Source organism: Acanthopagrus latus, chromosome 20 (genome assembly GCF_904848185.1).
Source record: "Acanthopagrus latus isolate v.2019 chromosome 20, fAcaLat1.1, whole genome shotgun sequence".
NCBI classification, from domain to species: Eukaryota; Metazoa; Chordata; class Actinopteri; order Spariformes; family Sparidae; genus Acanthopagrus; species Acanthopagrus latus.
Window position 1 is genome coordinate 5,977,147 of NC_051058.1, and position 17,549 is coordinate 5,994,695.

Consider the following 17,549-nt stretch of genomic DNA (forward strand, 5'->3'; position numbering starts at 1 on the left):
TTCTGCTCTTACCTACAGTGTTAGAGCAATCAAGGGCAACCCTCTCTGTTAACTTCTGAAAAGAAAAAAAACATTACGAAATCCTCCTCCTGCTCTTTGGCCATCATCCCCACATGGTTTTTGAAATGTCGCATTACTTCACACCGCCATTACAGACGGCTTTACCTCCCTTCATTTGACTTCAAGATCACGTCAAATACTTTGGGGCGAGATTCTAGAAGCAGTTTTCTAACACTGCAAGCCGAACTGAAACGTTTCCCAGATTTTAGGTTTAAGCTGCGACAAAGAAATAAAACCCCACACATTAAGTGGAGACGGCCAGCTGAGCAAAGAACTGATGTTAACACCTGAAGCAACAATGTGCACATATCGATCGTTCTGACCGGTGGGTGGGGGGGCAGAGGGAAATCATCGTGCTTCATTGCGATTGAATAAAACAGCGGGAGAAAGGTCAGGTCTCTCACACACACACACACACACACACAGTACAGTAGACACACATTCCCTCCCCGCCTCCGTCCGTCTCTCTCTGAGCATCATCCGTCGAATACCACTCTGATCAGCTGTAATCCCTTCCCCTCGTCTGCAGGTCTTTTACAGTACTCGGCGCTCCCTCCCCTGGGGTTTACATCACTTCATTACGCCGAGATTAATGCGCCGAGACCTCACCTCGCAGCCCCCGACTCTCGACAACACGCGAACCTGCCAATTACTCACGCAGCCTTGAAAGGTCCCGGTGGCCTGTGGGTGGATTACGAGGAAGTAAGCGAAGGAACGCGGGCTTCTGAGCTGAAAGTGATCAAAAAACTTCAAAGGACCCCGCTGCAGACACCGAGCGTTTGAGATCATACAGTATCTGGGAGCATGGTGGGGGGGGGGGCACGTGCACATGTCAGGCCTACATGTGATAGCAGTCAGATTCAGTGTGGGTACAGCTTTGGGTTGATACTCAGTGGTTGCACACATAGGTTAGAGCCCGACGAGGGAGACTCGAAAACAGGGGCCACTGCATAAAATCGCATGATCAGTTTGGTCGGTGCTTATTTTTAGCCATCAGAGAGGATCACAATAACTCGTGGGGGAAAACACAAGCGCCTGATTTGCATTTGCTACAGCTTTCTGAACCGTGCAGGTTTCTTGAAAATAGATACGTGAAAAGTGTAAATGAGCCGCGTCGGTCAGTCAACTCAAAGTCACAATTTTGCCGCCGCAGCACGGTTTCAATGAGGGCGGGCTGCGAAAATTCAGACCTTTGAAGAGAAGAAGAAGAATTTAATAGGATAAAAAAACGAAACACACAAGGACAATGACATCACCAACCAATTTTGTCAGTATTAAAGCACCCTGTCTTGTGTTTGCTCATGGTTTAACTTTGTGTTTGCAGTTACAGTTTCAGGGGGATACTAAACACGTAAGTATTGGATCATTTCAATTAAAATCTTCATTAGTTTTTTATCTGATCTGAACAACAGCTTCTAAGGCAAATCAATCTGTACTTTCTACAGATATTCTTGGTTGCCAGAGGATGAGTTATTTCTCATGACTGTGTCAGCTATATCCAGGTCTGTTTTTTTTTTGTTTTTTTTTAACACATTTATAAAGTTAGGTTCGAAATTGACTGACCGACAGACAATAACTAAAAAGCTGCAGCTGAGTTTGTAAAGCTGACAGCAGTTAATTATGAGATGCTTGAAAACAACATGTATACTGTGTTTATCTGTGAATAGGGCTCACTTAAAAGTTGCATTACAACTGTTCCTATTGACAGAGAATGAAAACCTCACATTGGTTTACACTGAAGGTGTGGATCATTACAGTGGTGAAACACTAGTCAACAGCGAGGTCATGGCAGGTCGTACATTTCTGATCCGTTTAAATGTCCTTGTGAAACGTGTTTCTCATAAACAAGTGCAGGCTTTCCCATACTGCTCTTACTTCATGCTATTGTGAAAACAGCTGTTAATCAAACCCAATAAGGACTGTGTGTGTGTGTGTGTGAGTGTGAGTGTGTGGGTGTGGGTGTGTGTGTGTGTGAGTGTGTGGGTGTGTGTGTGTCTGTGTGTGTGTGTATTATTGCAAACCAACACGTGTGAGGATGTGAAATGTTTCGGGCGTTAGTTTGAGGAAGCTGTGGTCAGATTCGGGGTGGGACTCTGGGCGGGGGAACACACACACACAGATAGTGATACTAAGAAAGAGATGAGAGAGCGAGATTGGTCCAGATTGGATGAGAAACTGAGGACCACACAGCTCAACAGGTAAATAATGTTTCGTATTTTGCATTCACTTTTTGGACACAAAAGTATTAACATAGTTTTTTTTTTTTTTGCAGATAATCATTTGAGATTTTCCATCTTTTAACAATTACCATTTAGCACTGAGTTGTTATCAGACAAAGTAGATATCTATATTTAGAGATGTGGTTAACGTGTTTACTGAAGAGTTCAAAACAGAAGAAAATGTAATCAAACCATTTTGTTCATATGTTTGAAAATGAGACGGTGTGACTTTTGAGAATAAAGATATAAATCTCCCTTTTACAAATCAGAAGCTGAATGCTTAAGTGATACAGTTCAATACAGTCAGGGGCTTTGTAGCGGAGAGAAATTAGTCTGAATATGGTCACAACTAACAAATGAGAATTAAGATTTGCAAAGTGTTATAATTAATCAAAATATTGCATATTTTTGGTCCCATCCACATCCATTAAGGGATTTTGACACATGTAAAACAGTTTTACAAATTGCAAATTCCACATTGCAACCTAAATAAATATTAATGACACACTTTTACTTTAACTGCACAGATCTGATACACTTTGCTTTCATCCATAAATGCCTAAAAATATTTTTTTCCTTTCTTTCCTATTTATTTACATATTGTTAAATGTGTGCGCACAATTCACCTGATACACACTGACTGACAAAAGCATGCTGTGTTTGAGCTCTAGTAAAAAAATGCCGCTATATGCTGAATATGTACGAAAAGTTAGCTTCTTAAAAGTTCGACTACTCTTTTGTAAGATACGAAAAGCTACGCTAAACTAAACTTAGTTTTTCAGTTAACCAGCTTAGTGCTTCAGAAAACTTTTCCCACGACTGGTGAGCTAATTTCTCTGTTGTGAAAACACAATGTTTGTGAAACATGTGAAACTTTATTTTTGAGAAGTCGAGATGGGCAATTCTGTATGTAATCATCCCGACTCCACTCCTCCCTCCTCTCACCCCGACATGTTCCTCTCCACAGGGTTGTTTAAGTTCATCTCGACCTGACAGATACTGAATTCCCTCCCCTCGAGCGCGATGGATGTGTGTTTCACTGCTAGCCCAGCTTGTACCAGCGGTGGCTCTGCTATGTGCGGCCAGATGAGTAAAAAGGCTGCTAATCACGTGAGTCTCAGAGGTCAGAGCAGAGATGGCAAGAACAGACAAGGATCAGGATGTGTCGCCGCTCCCAGCCAGGGGCCCAGAGAGCGCCCTCTCTCAACAATCTGCACCTCTAACGTGACCCAACGTTCTCATCAGCGGCGGTGGTCGGCCGACTTTTGCAAGTGTGGACCCTCCCCTGGCATTACTGTGAGGAAGAACAAGAAGGAACCACAGCCCCCTCAGCGAGGCGTATCCCTCTCCCAGCCCAACGCAGCATCCCATCCCTCGTCCAAGCGCTACTCCTGCCCCCCCCTCGGGGTCCGCAGCTCACCAAGTCATTTATCCACCTCTTCTTCAGCTTCCTCCACCTCGTCTTGCTCCTCTCCTCCTCCTGTCCCGACGTCTGCCATCACCGGTCCTGACCCTCTAGGCTGGAAGCTGCGTCTGCCGTCGAGCTCCACCTCCCCCCGGGCTCGCACCAACAGGCTGTCCCTGCAGATTCCCCTCCCCGTCGTCGCTCCTCAACCCAAATCTAGTTCCGCACCTCCCTCTCAGTCGGACAGCGCTCCCAATCCGGACCCCTCCCCCAGAACCAAACCTCCTCTCAGACCCAAACCACCCCGTCGCCACTCAGACTCCTCGGCTTTCCTCAGATCTCTGGCGAACCCTCTCCCTGCCGTGACGCTCGAGGAGCTCCGTGGCGTGCACCTCCGCCCGGTCGCTCTTGCAGACGAGTCGGACGACGTGTTCGGCGAGGAAGAGGAGGAGGAGGAGGCGAAGGCGACCGCCCGGCCACGCAAAATACCGCCGCCTGTGGCAGAAAAAACCGCCATGGCAAGACAAGTGGCGCAGCTCATTGCTCTTTCACGCCAACGCTGCAAAGGTAACGAAGAAAACATTTACACCAGCGTTATAAAGCCAAAACCCAAAAGGTCACACCAGACTGAGGACCACAGCAGCCTGCAGGAGAGGAAAACTGGTGAGCATTAGAAATGTCACAGAGAAGAAAGAACAATGTTGGACTAACACCTGAACACTTTCGCCTCTAACTGTGATTTGCTAACTCAATGCTTTTATAAAGCAGGAGAATGTTAACATGTAAAAGACATGGTTCTCTCACACACATGCTTTCTTTGAAAAATGTGCTCTCCTCTGGCTCAAGCCAAGAAAACATTATGGCATTGTGAGATATACATATATCTTCCAAAGCACCTCATAAATGCTTGGACTGGGTGAGAAAATCAGTTGTGACCATTGTGACCAAATTCCTCAATATTGATACTGCAACAGTATTGAAGGGACGACTATTTGTTCTTTGAAAAAAAAATATGATACTTGAGATTTTTGATAATGTAGCGCATTAGAACAGGTAGAACACTCTGGTATGTTCAGGAAATGACATCACTTTAATGAAATATAGCCTTTAAAACCAGGAAAAGCTAAGATCTTTGCTATGTCATGATCATGATAATATCCCAAATTTAAGACGATATACATGTAGAGGCTTATAACATGATAACAATATAATATTGATTTTTTTTTTGCCCAGCACTATCTAAAGGGGCTCTAAGGCCTGGGCTGACCGCATGATGACATGTGTAAAAGAATGAATCTGTTGAATATGAAGACGAAGCACAACATTGTCTTGAAAGTTTGCAGAAGGATGTAATGGCAGATGCCTGAGTGCCTTTCACCCTGATTAGCTTTTGATTGATTTCCATCAGCGTGTACTGAGAGGAGAGGAGAGGCTTCACACTGTCAGTCAATAGTAACAGCATTGTCTGTGTTCCAGCAGGGCTGCGTGTGGACGCCAGCTGCGACAGGGAGAGGTCCACTCCACGCTTCCCCGGCTGAGGACATGCCCAACACCATTAACCATTAACTACCCCAGACAGCTTTTTTCAGATTATGTGGATCTGCTGTGTTTTGGACGCCATGGTCATATAGCCTCCTCTGAGTTTTCTGCACTCAAAACTGTGACATTTCTGGAGTTTAAAGGCCCCATGTTGTAGAAAGTGAGATTTCGGTTAATAAACAGGTCTGTGTGCAATGTCGATACTGTGAGTGTATCAACACGCTCAGTACATGGAGAAATGCACACAGCCAATATTCAGAAATTGTGCCTTTAAACGCGCTGTCAAGACTTCTGTAAGGTTGTGATGTCACAACTGCCGTCAACGCACTCACAGCAACAGACCTGATGTGTAAATCCAATGGGTGGTACCCGCTCAGGCCTGTGGATGCTGACCAATCAGAGAGGCCTTAAAGAGACAGGCACTAAAATGGAGTCTACAGACAGAGGATGTAACAATGGACAGTAAGGGAAAAATATTGTTTTTTTTTCTCTTATATTCAAGCATGTAAAAAATGTTTTGTTATCACCCCAAATAAAAGTATGAAACTGAAAATCAGCATAACATCTTACCTTTAAAACACACTTATCCTAGCTGATGGATTACACACATGAAAAATCATTGGCACGGTGATGATTTCCCTTCTGCTGTGAATATTTGGTTTCAGCTCTCATTAGGTTTTCAAAGCTACTTTTGAAACAGACCCTACAGATGCTGCGATTCCAGCTGGCCTCCTTATAGGGATAACAAATCATTCAATATCTCTTCGAGTCACTGCTGTATACTGTATTTGCACTTGCACTGTACAGAATCTGCACAATGTGTTCTGCTCGCTGTAGGCTACGCATGATATTAAATATGATATTCTTGCTCATAAAATGAATAATTTTGAACTCGGAAGTGATGGCAATAAATCCTGTATCATCTCAGTTAATTCAGATTTTTTTCTGTTCCTTTCTTCCTTGCTGCTGACCTTGTCGAACAAAAACCCCTTCCCTCCTGTCAAATAAAGAAATACTGGCTAAAAAGTTTCAAGTCTGCATGCTTTCACTGTTTCCAACAATGTGAGTTGATTGAATTAATGTTAATAGAGATATTTCAGTGATGATCAAGCAAAGAAAACTATTCAAATACATAACTTTGGCCGACCTCGGTCATTATTATGGATATTGTACAGATCATCTGACCTGTTAATAGATGATCACAACTCTAAAATGTTTGGAGGCATGTGAGTGTAGGAGTGAGGTCTAAGTTTATATTATATTTGAAGACATTTATAGCTCTTCTGTTATCTCCGACACTCTTCCTCCTCTTACTGCACAAAACAATACTTAGGTAAATGTACTGTGTTTGCCTGACAGATGCCTCACCACACACAGAGTGTGTGGCAGCAAAATCAAACTTGTGGCTGCAGTGTGACTGGAAAAGTATACAGACTTCACACAGGTGCAAAGGGCTCGGGACCTTGCTGCTTATCTGAATCAAATAAGCGGAGCAAAAGGATCAAGACGGCAAAGGTTTCGAGTTTACCGACCATCTAATCACAAAGGAACAGCTGCTTACGAGGAAATCACAGGAAAAATGGGGGGAAAAAACACAACTCTGTTATCACAGTGTATTTACTGGAGGCAGCTCCAAACAAATAAAGCCTTACTAAGGCCAAGGAATACTCATCAGAGTGTGCACATAGTGTGTTTTTACAGCAACAACAGAAGGAACCAATTTGCAGCGAAAGAAGGAGAGGATCCAAAGGAAAGGTGCTAAGATGACAAAACAACGGGCCAAAGCCGGACTGCACAAAGTAGCAGCCAAACTGGTGCTTACCTTCTGATGATGCTGTGCCTAAAATTGCAGACTCAGCGTATATTCATGTTGGCTAGCTGTGACACACAATTGGGCCAGAATTTAGTGTTAAAGGAAACTGAACCAATGAGTAAGACTTTATTTCTGCTGGTCCCGAGGGTTCTTTTCAGGAAAGGATCTGAATGGGTCATTGGGATGGTTCCAGTAATCTGGTGCAACCAAAGGGAAATGGAGACACTTCCAATTATTTCATGTGAATTGATTGCTGACGTAACTCAAAGAGCCTTTTAATCAGTACACAATAACCGTAATTCAATAAATGTGGAAATACATACATCGGGTTAGGTGCCTCTAAATCGTTTTAAACATTGTTCATCAATGATGATTATTGTTTTTTTCATAAGGACAGGGGATGTCGCTCTCTGTACAGATTGTAAAGCCCACTGAGGCAATGTGACTGCAATTTTGGACTATATAAATAAAACTGATTTGATTTATCGGAAGGTCACTGGTTCGAATACTCTGGTCTGCATCAAAGTGTTCTTGGGCAAGACACTGAACCCCAAACTGCTCCTGATGTGCTGGTCGGCACCTTGCATTGCAGCCATCATCATCAGTGTATGAATGTATGTATGAATTACTGTCAGTCGCTTAGGACAGAAGCCTCTGCTAAACGCCCTAAAATGTGAATGTAAAATAATGCAACTCAGGATTTCAGGATTCTGGCGCCCCCTGTGGACAAAAGCTGCATGACCACCACCCTGTGTCAAAAGATCTTGATCTGGCTGCTGGTGGGATGCAGAGTGATGATGTAATGTATCTATTTGTGGCTTTGTGAAACAAGTGACTGAAACATGAGCGCAGTGAGACTAAGTTAACTCAGGTTTGAGTGCTGCTACAACAAACTACAGAGCAGACTCTCCAGAGCTTTTAACAGCATCTTCACCTAAGACAGGGTTTTATGAGCTTGCTATATAAATGCTGACATAACCAACAGGCCTCACTCACTTATGCAAAGTCCAGCCGCTGATGAGGACTCTGACACAAAGCAGAAAGATCACTAATGCTTGTAAGTGGGTTTCTGAGGCCAGATTACTTTTTGCAGACATCTATTATATCCTCTCTTGATCTTTCTTACGAATACATGATGTGGGTGTACTGTCTCACTGCATGTGCTGTCTCTGTTCACTGTCTCGTTTCCTTTAATTAGTGCCAAATTACATCATCCTATCCAGGAAAAAAAAAAAAAATGAAAAAAAAAAAAAAAAAAAAACCTGGGAAAGTATGACTGTGCTCCCAAAATACAACTGATGACTGGCTGGTGAAAAACCTTGAAAATCTAATAACGTCATCAGCTTTGTTAGGCCTATTGTTAGATTGAATGACTCCTTTATTTCTAGTGGATGATTCCAGCCTGATTTAAGTCTATTTCTAAACTTTTAACTGAAGGTTGCAGGACTGAAGCTTATCAAATAAAACAATACCCGCGGTTACAAATACCTACATCCATCATTTCTGTCAAGGCCAAAAAGTTTTCTTGTTTAAGGTCTGGTTTGTTTAAGCAAATCAGACCTTGCTTGCTGTTTTTTTTAAATCAACTTTTCTCTGTTTCACAGTGATATACTTGGTTATTTTTCAGCCGGATGTGCAACAAATTGTGCCAGAATAACAGGATAGGATGCAGACAGAGAAAAGTCTGGATGGAGTCAGCTGCATGAATCTGGGTTTGGTCCGCTGAGATGAGCTGCTGGGCGCCGAGCAGAGCGGAGAGATATCCACAGCGAGGCTGGAGGCAACGCTGCAGGCAGGAGGGAGAAGGGACTACAGATCATCACACACACACACACACGCAGACCCCATACCCATACACACATAGTGGAAATCTCCATACAAATCTGAAGCTGCTGCATCTTATGTCTCCCTCTTTATATTGGCTGTAAAGCAAAAAAAAAAAAAAAGGAAAAATTCCACTGTTGGGTTTTTTTGTCTTTAAAGCAACATTGTGCAGAAATCTTTTTTTTTTTTTGCAATTTGGCGATCCTACCCTCAAGTAACATTAAACAGATGAACGCTGTATGAATTTCATCAATTCCATTTTTTAAGATTTTATTGAATTCTTGATTGATTTCTGGTGAATTCATTAACTGCTGTGAACTATTCTCATTCCTTGATCAGTGTAAGAATCTGGTTGCATCGGCGAGCATTGCGCGATGTGATGCCCTTAGCGGGACACGGTGGATGAGCTGCACAGACAGAAGTGTTCAGACTACAGTAGCTGAGCGGAGCCAATCTGGGGAGTGACTGTGACAAACAGCTGCTTTTATGACGCAGTGACGCATGTCAGATGTGGGTAAATAGGACAGTGGCGTCTGCTGACGGAGCGACACATCCTGATGTTGCCAGTGCGTGGCTGTACACACACATTAGACCAACGGCAAAAAAAAGTGTTGATAAGTGTGTAGTTGACTGTATGAAAAACTACATAGTAATCTAACTTAAGGAACAAAATAGTTTAGTAAAGATTTCACAATGACCAACAATGATAGGAATGTAAACTGAGTGAGTGTGTTTATAATGCAAATGTAAAGGATTATAAGAAACTCATTACATTTTCAGTTACTTTCTTCAAAGTCTTAAAAATGGGCACTTTTAATGTCTCATAATCTAGTGAACAGTGTTTATTATGCTATTATTGACCCTAATCAGTGTTAAAAGGGATATTTTAGGACTTATTAGAAGAATAAGTAATATAAAGCCTTCCCATGATGGGATATTCTGGATTGAATAAACCCCAATAACAAACAAAAGTGCTGTCTTTCTGCAGCATCTTTGTTGGCTTTAATTTGGTGCCATCTCAGCTCAAAAGACACTCAACACCCTGCCAAACAAACTGAGGTAAAGAAAATTAAACACTCCGGGGTCTGAAAAGACGCAGCAAAGACATTTGGTGTGAATGCACCACAGATAAGTTTTCACTCAAAGGTATTAATACTTAAAGGGTAAAAAAAAAGAACCAAAGTCTCAGGAGTCTAAATGAGATGGCTGGATGCACTTTGCCTCTGAGGAGGAACAAGGAGAGAAGATGAAAGGCTGAGAGGGAAGAGATCTTTTCATCCTGCAGAGCGCGGACAGCAGAGGCAGAACAGACCGACACTTATTAGCCTGCTGCACTCCGAGTGCGTGTGTGTGTGTGCCGGTGTGTGCCGGTATGTGTGTGTTTGGGACGGTGTCAGATTGTGTGAGCAGGGTGTGTGTTATTCGGGTTCTGAGTAACAGCGTACATGTCAGTGTGTCCTTTAAGTGGAATGTGCGCGCATGTGTGAATTTGCAAGTGTGTGTGTGTGCGTATGAAGTCCCATGATGCCACGGCGACAATGAAGACATCGGCTCATCTCAAGTCAAAGTAACTAGCACCCAAATAATGACAAGCTTTGACGGATATTTGCTGTTCATTTTCACCAACAGTCATCTGTCTTCCAGATTGTATCTGATGCTTTGGGCACAAATAGTCTTGCTCAGCTGGATGAGACACCTCAGAAAACAGTGCTCTGATTTGGTTGTAATCAATATGTTTCAGTCAAACTCGACATAAACAAAATAAAATAAAATAGAATAGAATAAGAATAAAATAATCCAACTATCACCCACAGTGTATTAGCAATATATCATCACATCCTAATTAAATCCCAATAAATACAAAGTGGTCTCAATGTATGGGCAACTACATGTGCAAACTCTAGCTGTGGTGCGCTTTAACATCTGATTCTGTGTGTTAATTAGCACCTGTCTATGTGAATGTCCCCGTGTGAGGGTGAATGAGCATTTAGGGCAACGCCACATTATCATGAATGTGTGTGGATTCTTTCTAGGTCCTTCACACACTGCAATAAGCTGACTACAGATGGAGCCATTCACGTTTATGTCAAAACCGCTCAAAGGCTGAATAAGCAATTAGTCTTCCACATCCTAATCTCCTGCTCCTTGTCTTTTACATATTCATGGGACGCTTTGGTCTTCCCAAGCTGTTTGTCCTGCCCGATGAGCTGTGGCGACACGGGGGAACGTTACTGCCCAAAAAATGACAAAGAAAAGAAAGAAAAAAAAAAGTTATCTTGGTTTTAGAAAGGTGCAGCCTAGACCAAAGGGAGAAAGCATAACATATAAACAGAGGGGAAGCAGAAGGTAAGAGAAAGCATGAGGGCTGGCGGGTGTGAAGGGGTTAGGATGGAAAACCAACAAACAGGCTTATGCGAGTGGAAAAGAGAGACAGACAGGAAAGCAGGGAGGGAGAAGGACAAACATCTCTTGTTTCGATGAAATAAACAGGCAGAGAGTGTTTTTGCCTCGGTACAGGGAACGGACCTCGAGGAAGAAAACATAACCACTCTCGGCTGCCAGTCAACGGTGGGATTTTTTTTTGTTCACCCAAAAGCTTTTTGGTTTCCCTGCATCTCAATTACGCAAGCTGGCACTGGGATCCATCAACTTCGGTTTGGTGCTAGAGGCTAGGCGGTGCTGGAAAGTGACTGGAGAACTTGTCTTTCCAGAGGAGAGTCGCCCCCCTTGTCTAATTTACTGTGGTACATATAAATACAGATGGTCGATGTATCTGGATTTGCTTTTTGACTTTACAATATTGATCAAGTGATAATCTTATATGGTTGAAAGAGAATGCACTTTTTTGATCTTACCAGCACGTCCTCATATCAAAACGACCGTATAGGTCGTAACTCCAAAAAACAAAACAGGACTGTTCCCATAATGACACAAAACTATGACGTATGACCATGAACCAAACTGGACCTCTGCTGTCTGGGGTTAATATTTTGAAAAAGTCACAGTTTGGTTAGACTTAAGACCAAAACATACTTGGTTAAGTTCAGCTAACAGAAACCACTCGGTTAGGTTTAGCTAATATAAACTACATAGCAGGGTTTAGCTAAAACCAACTAGTTGGTTAGATTCATCTTACAAAACAACTTTGTGGTTTAGGTTAAAAAAAAATATACAGATTTGGTTAAATAATTACGTACACAAGATAAAATAACTCACCAGTGCCATTTGGTTTTGTAGGATCCTGCACTTGTTTTTGAACAACCACCCACTCTTTCCTCCATCTTTGTGGTCTTTGTCACTCTTATACTTATACCTCCATCCTCCTTTCAACCACCTCAGACTGACTGCCTAACAATAAACCTCAACATCGGGTCGTACAAAGCTTCTTGCACAGATGATCTTACACAAGCAATCTCTGAAATCTTATCAATTTAGTGTATTAGCAGTGTGTGTTTTTTTTGTCGGAAAAGGCCAGTGCAGCTAAATCTAGTTAGCTACCGACGTGCAGTGTTTTAACACACCTCGGACTCACTACAGCCTCAGGTGTTTCTCCAACTGGAATTTGAGATCTTTCTTCAAGGATGCATATGGTTTGAGGTATACAAGGAAAAGAATCAAGTATAAACGGCTGTGGCTTTAACACACTGGCTTTAATTAAAAACACAGAGACTGAGAGACAGATTATCTTGTAAGCATCTTCACCACAGAGAACTCCGTCCTTGACTGCCTCGTCTACAACTGATGCTTACTTGTTTCAGGAGAATATTGAGTGCACACACTCAAGTGTGTTCAAGTGTTAAGCATTCAAGTTATGAGTTTTCCGTTCTGGCCGGAGCCGCAGCACAAGCTCCACATAGAGGAGCAAAACTCTGTACTGTATGTAGCCCATGAGATGAAACCCAGGGCAAAGACAGTCCTCAGGGCACTCACTGCTGCTCATAAAGCTTATTGCTGTTGGCACTGTAATAATTTAAAGCAACCACAAGTAGAGTATCAATCTGTATTATACTGTACGCACAGATGTGTGAGTTTTGTCTTAAGCTAGACTTGAAAAAAATCCATCTATAGTGCTTAACATAAATGCAACACTTAATAATAATGAATACATTTTTTTTAAAAAGGCCTCCTCTGATCATATCTGTGCGAACACGTCCCTGTAGTCTGCTCTGTTTCTTCTATCTCCCCCGAGCATTTAGCTGGCCATGTGCCAGCTGACACCGGGCATACGTCAAATTGATTTTTACTTTACTGTTGTTGGAATCTTTGCAGCAACAAAGCCTCCCTGCTGTGTGAGGCCTTTCAGTGATTTAATGATTTAATGATACTTCTCTGTGGCCCCCCGTGCTCGAGCGTGCTGGTCAATACCAATAAAATCCGTCTGCGTGTGTGTGTGCCGCTATGCTTGTCTTGTGTGCATTCTTGTGTGTGTGTGTGTGTTTGGCATGTGAGTGAGTACAAATGTGCAACTGAGCAGTGTCTTTAGCCAACATAGCATAGGGTGCCAAAGGAGCAGCTGGAAAACCCTGATATGAGAGTGTAAAGGATTCAAGGGGTTTGAAGGCATCAGGCTCCTGAAACATTACAGCTATATTTACATGCATGCTGATAACACGCACAGAATGAAGAGTGCAACAAGGGAAATAGCCTGAAAAGGCCTTTTGTTTATACTGAAGTGTTTTCAACATTTCTAACCATCACATATATATTGTGATGTGCGCGGCATTATCATACCGGAATACAGTGGACACACCTGGATGTGTGTGTTTCTGATGACCTGCTCTCTTTATTCTGTCAGTTTTCCCTGCACCTTAATTAGAAAGCGACCATTTTGAATGCCACAATCAGAGACAAACATGGTTCAATTAAAACTGTGGATGATAGTAGCGAAAAATGATTGGTGTGTTGATGGTAAAAGCTCAGAGGGAAAAAAAAAAAAAAAAAAGGATGACAAAGGCAATCATAAACTCTGTTGGCATGACAACCAGTACAGCACATAATTATCATTGGCATGCCCTTGACAAACAAGGACCCAGAATGAAATCACAGATTGTATAATCATGTAAGGCATTATATTTCACTGCTGGCAATCACAGCAGCAGTGATGCAAGTTTATGAGCCGTGTGTGTGTGTGTGTGTGTGTGTGTGTGTGTGTGTGTGTGCGCACGTGCACAGTTTGAGTATCTGTGAATACACACTGTGTGTATCTGTGTGTTTACAGTGTGTGTGCGCAAAATCAGCGTTGACATTTTTACAGCGTGACCCTCTATAGATTCCCCATACACTGGTGGAAGGTTTCCAGTCCTCTTAACATTGACATTATAACTGTCACATTAAAAAGGAGCAGAGACAGAGATGGTGGCACATTAGGACCTTCATGTGTTGCAGGTAGCAGATTCACCGACAGCTCTACTGAGCATCACTGATGGATAATTAAAGGTATTATGTCATTGAAGCTTTATTTAATGACCATCATGATTGCAAGGGACACCCACCGTCTCCTCACAGCGTACAACACATTTTCTCCTCTATTAAATCATTTAATACTCCGCTGTGTATTTTCATGAAAGTCTTCAGCACACAATTAGAGGATAACAAAAGTCTAAGTAGCTGTAATCTGTATTTTTATATCAACAGTGGATCAGTATTGGCCAGCAAGCTTGACTGTTTTGGTCCAATCTCATCATGTCATGTGCAAAGCAGCTTCTTTTTAGAAAAAACAATAAACCCCACGACCATAAACCTACCCGCTCAGCCCAAAACAGCATAGACAAAGCTATTGACAAGCTGGTGGACACAGAGAAGCATTTAACAGCTAAAGAGCCAGCTATGAGTTGGTGGAGAAAAAAAATGTTGCTTAAAGAATGTGTCTGTTCCACATAACTTGGAGAGACGACGAATAGACCCGATTAACTGTATGTGCCGATCTGGACAAAGGAATTTTTTCTCACTTTCTTGAACATTGCGGGATTTTATGAAGCGTTTTTCGACACCTGCATGAATTTCTCACGATATAATGCATGAATCTTGATTAAAGGTAGAATTTGATGTGGATCCATGTTGAAAAAAAATCACGATTTAGTAGATCTAAATATTTTTTCGGAAGGATTGTATTAAAAGGAACTGCTGGGCCTTGGCAGAGGTATGCACTCTACTGAGTCTCACTCTCATTTCTTTCATTTTTCTTTTTTTTCACATACATTTATTCTCTCCTTGTGCCATTAACCGAATGCCATGTCGGAGGACTGTTATGTCCAGTATAATAAAACTGATGCTGTTCTTATGTGGAAGTGACTCAGGGCCTATTCATATAAATGACCTACATGGAAATGCACTCACATTATAAACATCAAGGGGCATGTCTGAAAGGGGCTTAAAGAGCCATGTGCAAGATCGTCATCAACCATTTGTGTTTAATTGCTTTACCAACGACAGCCCACATTTATCAGAATTGCTGCGAATGTCCTGGTCTCCCAAAATAGTTACACAAACAACCCCTGACTACTGACATAGGAAGGTGGAGAGCGACACAAGAAGATATAGATGAAGGTAAATATAGGCGGGAACGACTGGCAGATAGAAAGCAGCAGCGGCTGTGGCCATGGTTACAGATGGTATGGAGAGTGAAAAGAGAGGAGAGCGAGAGCCAAAGAAAAACAGGGGAGGCAGAATGAGCGAGAGTGAGTGATGGAAAGCACTGGGCACAGTGTCTCCAGCTTTTTATCATCCAAATGCTCTCCAGCCTTCACCCCGAGGCTCTGCTGCTAATGGATTCACTCTATGGGAGACACGAGTGTGTGCTGATACAGTGTGCTGCAGTGGCCTTGAATGCACATGTATGCTGAGAACTTGGATATGTGACACATGTATACATTTATCTGGGTTAAAGCTCAAATCTCTCTTATCTGTAGCCTATTTTAAACAACTACATGTAGCTTTGTTCGATCACTTTAGCAGTTTTGATGTTCGATCCTAGAGTATTTAGACATGCTGGCTGGTTCAGGAACACATCTAAGCCACACGTAAGTGGCAGTTAAAGAGGTGTTTTGATCTTTTACTTGGGTTAAAGTAACAATGCCAATATAATAAATAAAATACTCCTTGCAGACTGTATCATCATTCTTTATTGAATTAAAAGTGTAAAGAAAGGTATTAGTATAGCCTAACTATTAAAATTACTCCTGATACACATAAATACTCTACTATACTGAGCGTTAAATGAGAAGATCGATAACAGTCTCATGTCGTTATGGTAAAAATCAAACTACTTCCAGCTCAGTTAGCTTAGCTCAGCAAAATAAAAAAGACTGGAATATTTGTTGAGTTCACAATTTGGTCTTTGTACATATACATTAACAGATAACAGCTATAATATGTGATGTAGTTTGCTATAATGTGTTGTTATGAGGATTTTGTTACTTGTGTTAGAGCAGGGCTAGCTGTTAGCCTCTGTTTCCAGTGTTTGTGCTAAGTTAAGATAACGGACTGCTGTTTTGTAAACACAGCAGTGGTATCAATTTCCCAAAATGTCTAAATACATCTATCATAATGTACACAATCAGAGTGTTTTATGTACAACTTCTTCATCCAAACAACTTAACTAGTTAGCTGTCGCTGTGAAAACAAATAGTAAAGAACAGGGTTGGGCCACTGGTCAATGGAATATTGTAAACTGAAGCAGGCTGGCTGGTCGCCAGTTCATTTTTCTCCAGACCGCCAGTATAATTCTGGTTGGGTAAAGAGAAAGGCACGCCTCTCTCTCATTACCAGCACTGAGGTGCCTATGTGCCTATGCGCAGGGCACTTAACCTTAATCACTCTGGTGGAGCTGTTCAGTAGCCTGCACATGCGGTTGTACAGAGCACTTTTCAGGTGTGAACGGTAACTGAGCGAATGTGATTCAGGGCATTTCTGAAAAAAAGAGAACACCGCTAACAGTGACACTTCTCTAAAAAAAATGTATGTATGTAAAGAAAATAGTCTAAAAACATATCTGCCAGAGGACACCATTTTCCAAACCCGAGCAGTGCGGAAAATACTGTCCCTCTGGGATCTTAGAGGCATAGAATGTATAGGAGACTCAATATTAGGTGGAGACGGATTAAAAAGGCTCTTACAAAGAGAACTGTTCTATATATTCGTCCCCAAAAAAGTTCATTTTCGACATTTGAGAAATTACTTTTTGATGCTATTCTGATTGTATTGAAATATTAACACGTTCTAACATGCTGTGTAATATATCAATTTGTATCTTGTTTGTGTATCTGCTTAACACGATTTGTCATGTCGGTTTCAACTGCATAATTATGGCCAATTATGATTACCTGTTCATACTGGCAGTTTACCTACCTGCATATTAAACATTGCCTCTAGTCCAATTGTGTTACCACGTACCTGCCCATACCGATTATACTGTGACTGTCTACTAATGTATAAATCTAAGATCACTTGATGCCCTGATGCAGGCTTTAATAGCTAAAAGATATAGGGATGTTTTTACTGTCGGTAAAAGAAAGGCTTTCCGACTCATTACCTTCTCAGAGTAAATGTAGCTCTAGCCCAAAAACCTAAACAACAATTTCGTGAGCCATCGTGATGGGAATTCAGAAATTTGGAAAATATCGACCGACCGTTGTGGAGAATATTTCACTTTGTCAGGCACTGAAGTAGAAAGCACAAGAGCAGCCTTGAT

General features: G+C 42.0%; 2 protein-coding genes across 6 annotated transcripts in view; one reads left to right on the forward strand and one right to left on the reverse strand.

Annotated features, from left to right (window-relative positions):
• LOC119010000 (ras-related protein Rab-26) overlaps positions 1 to 17,549 on the reverse strand; it is a 95,398-nt gene that overhangs the window by 12,802 nt on the left and 65,047 nt on the right. The window lies entirely within an intron of this gene.
• On the forward strand, positions 1,602 to 6,250 carry LOC119009999 (serine/arginine repetitive matrix protein 1-like). Of its 3 annotated transcripts, none has more exons than XM_037081800.1 (3): positions 1,602 to 2,258; positions 3,247 to 4,347; positions 5,164 to 6,250. In XM_037081800.1, the coding sequence occupies exons 2-3, from the start codon at positions 3,303 to 3,305 to the stop codon at positions 5,220 to 5,222; spliced, it is 1,104 nt and encodes a 367-aa protein (XP_036937695.1). In that variant the 5' UTR covers positions 1,602 to 2,258; positions 3,247 to 3,302; the 3' UTR covers positions 5,223 to 6,250. The 3 variants fall into 3 exon arrangements, with proteins under 3 accessions (XP_036937695.1, XP_036937693.1, XP_036937694.1); XM_037081798.1 differs by having other exon boundaries at positions 1,608 to 2,258; positions 5,161 to 6,250; XM_037081799.1 differs by lacking the exon at positions 1,602 to 2,258 and having other exon boundaries at positions 2,286 to 4,347; positions 5,161 to 6,250.

What these genes read in the sequence shown, in the direction of transcription:
- LOC119009999 (XM_037081798.1), top strand. Translation starts at nt 3,303, where the DNA reads ATGGATGTGTGTTTCACTGCTAGCCCAGCTTGTACCAGCGGTGGCTCT. An exon ending in CCTGCAGGAGAGGAAAACTG is followed by an intron (nt 4,348 to 5,160) that starts GTGAGCATTAGA and finishes TCTGTGTTCCAG; the next exon opens with CAGGGCTGCGTGTGGACGCC.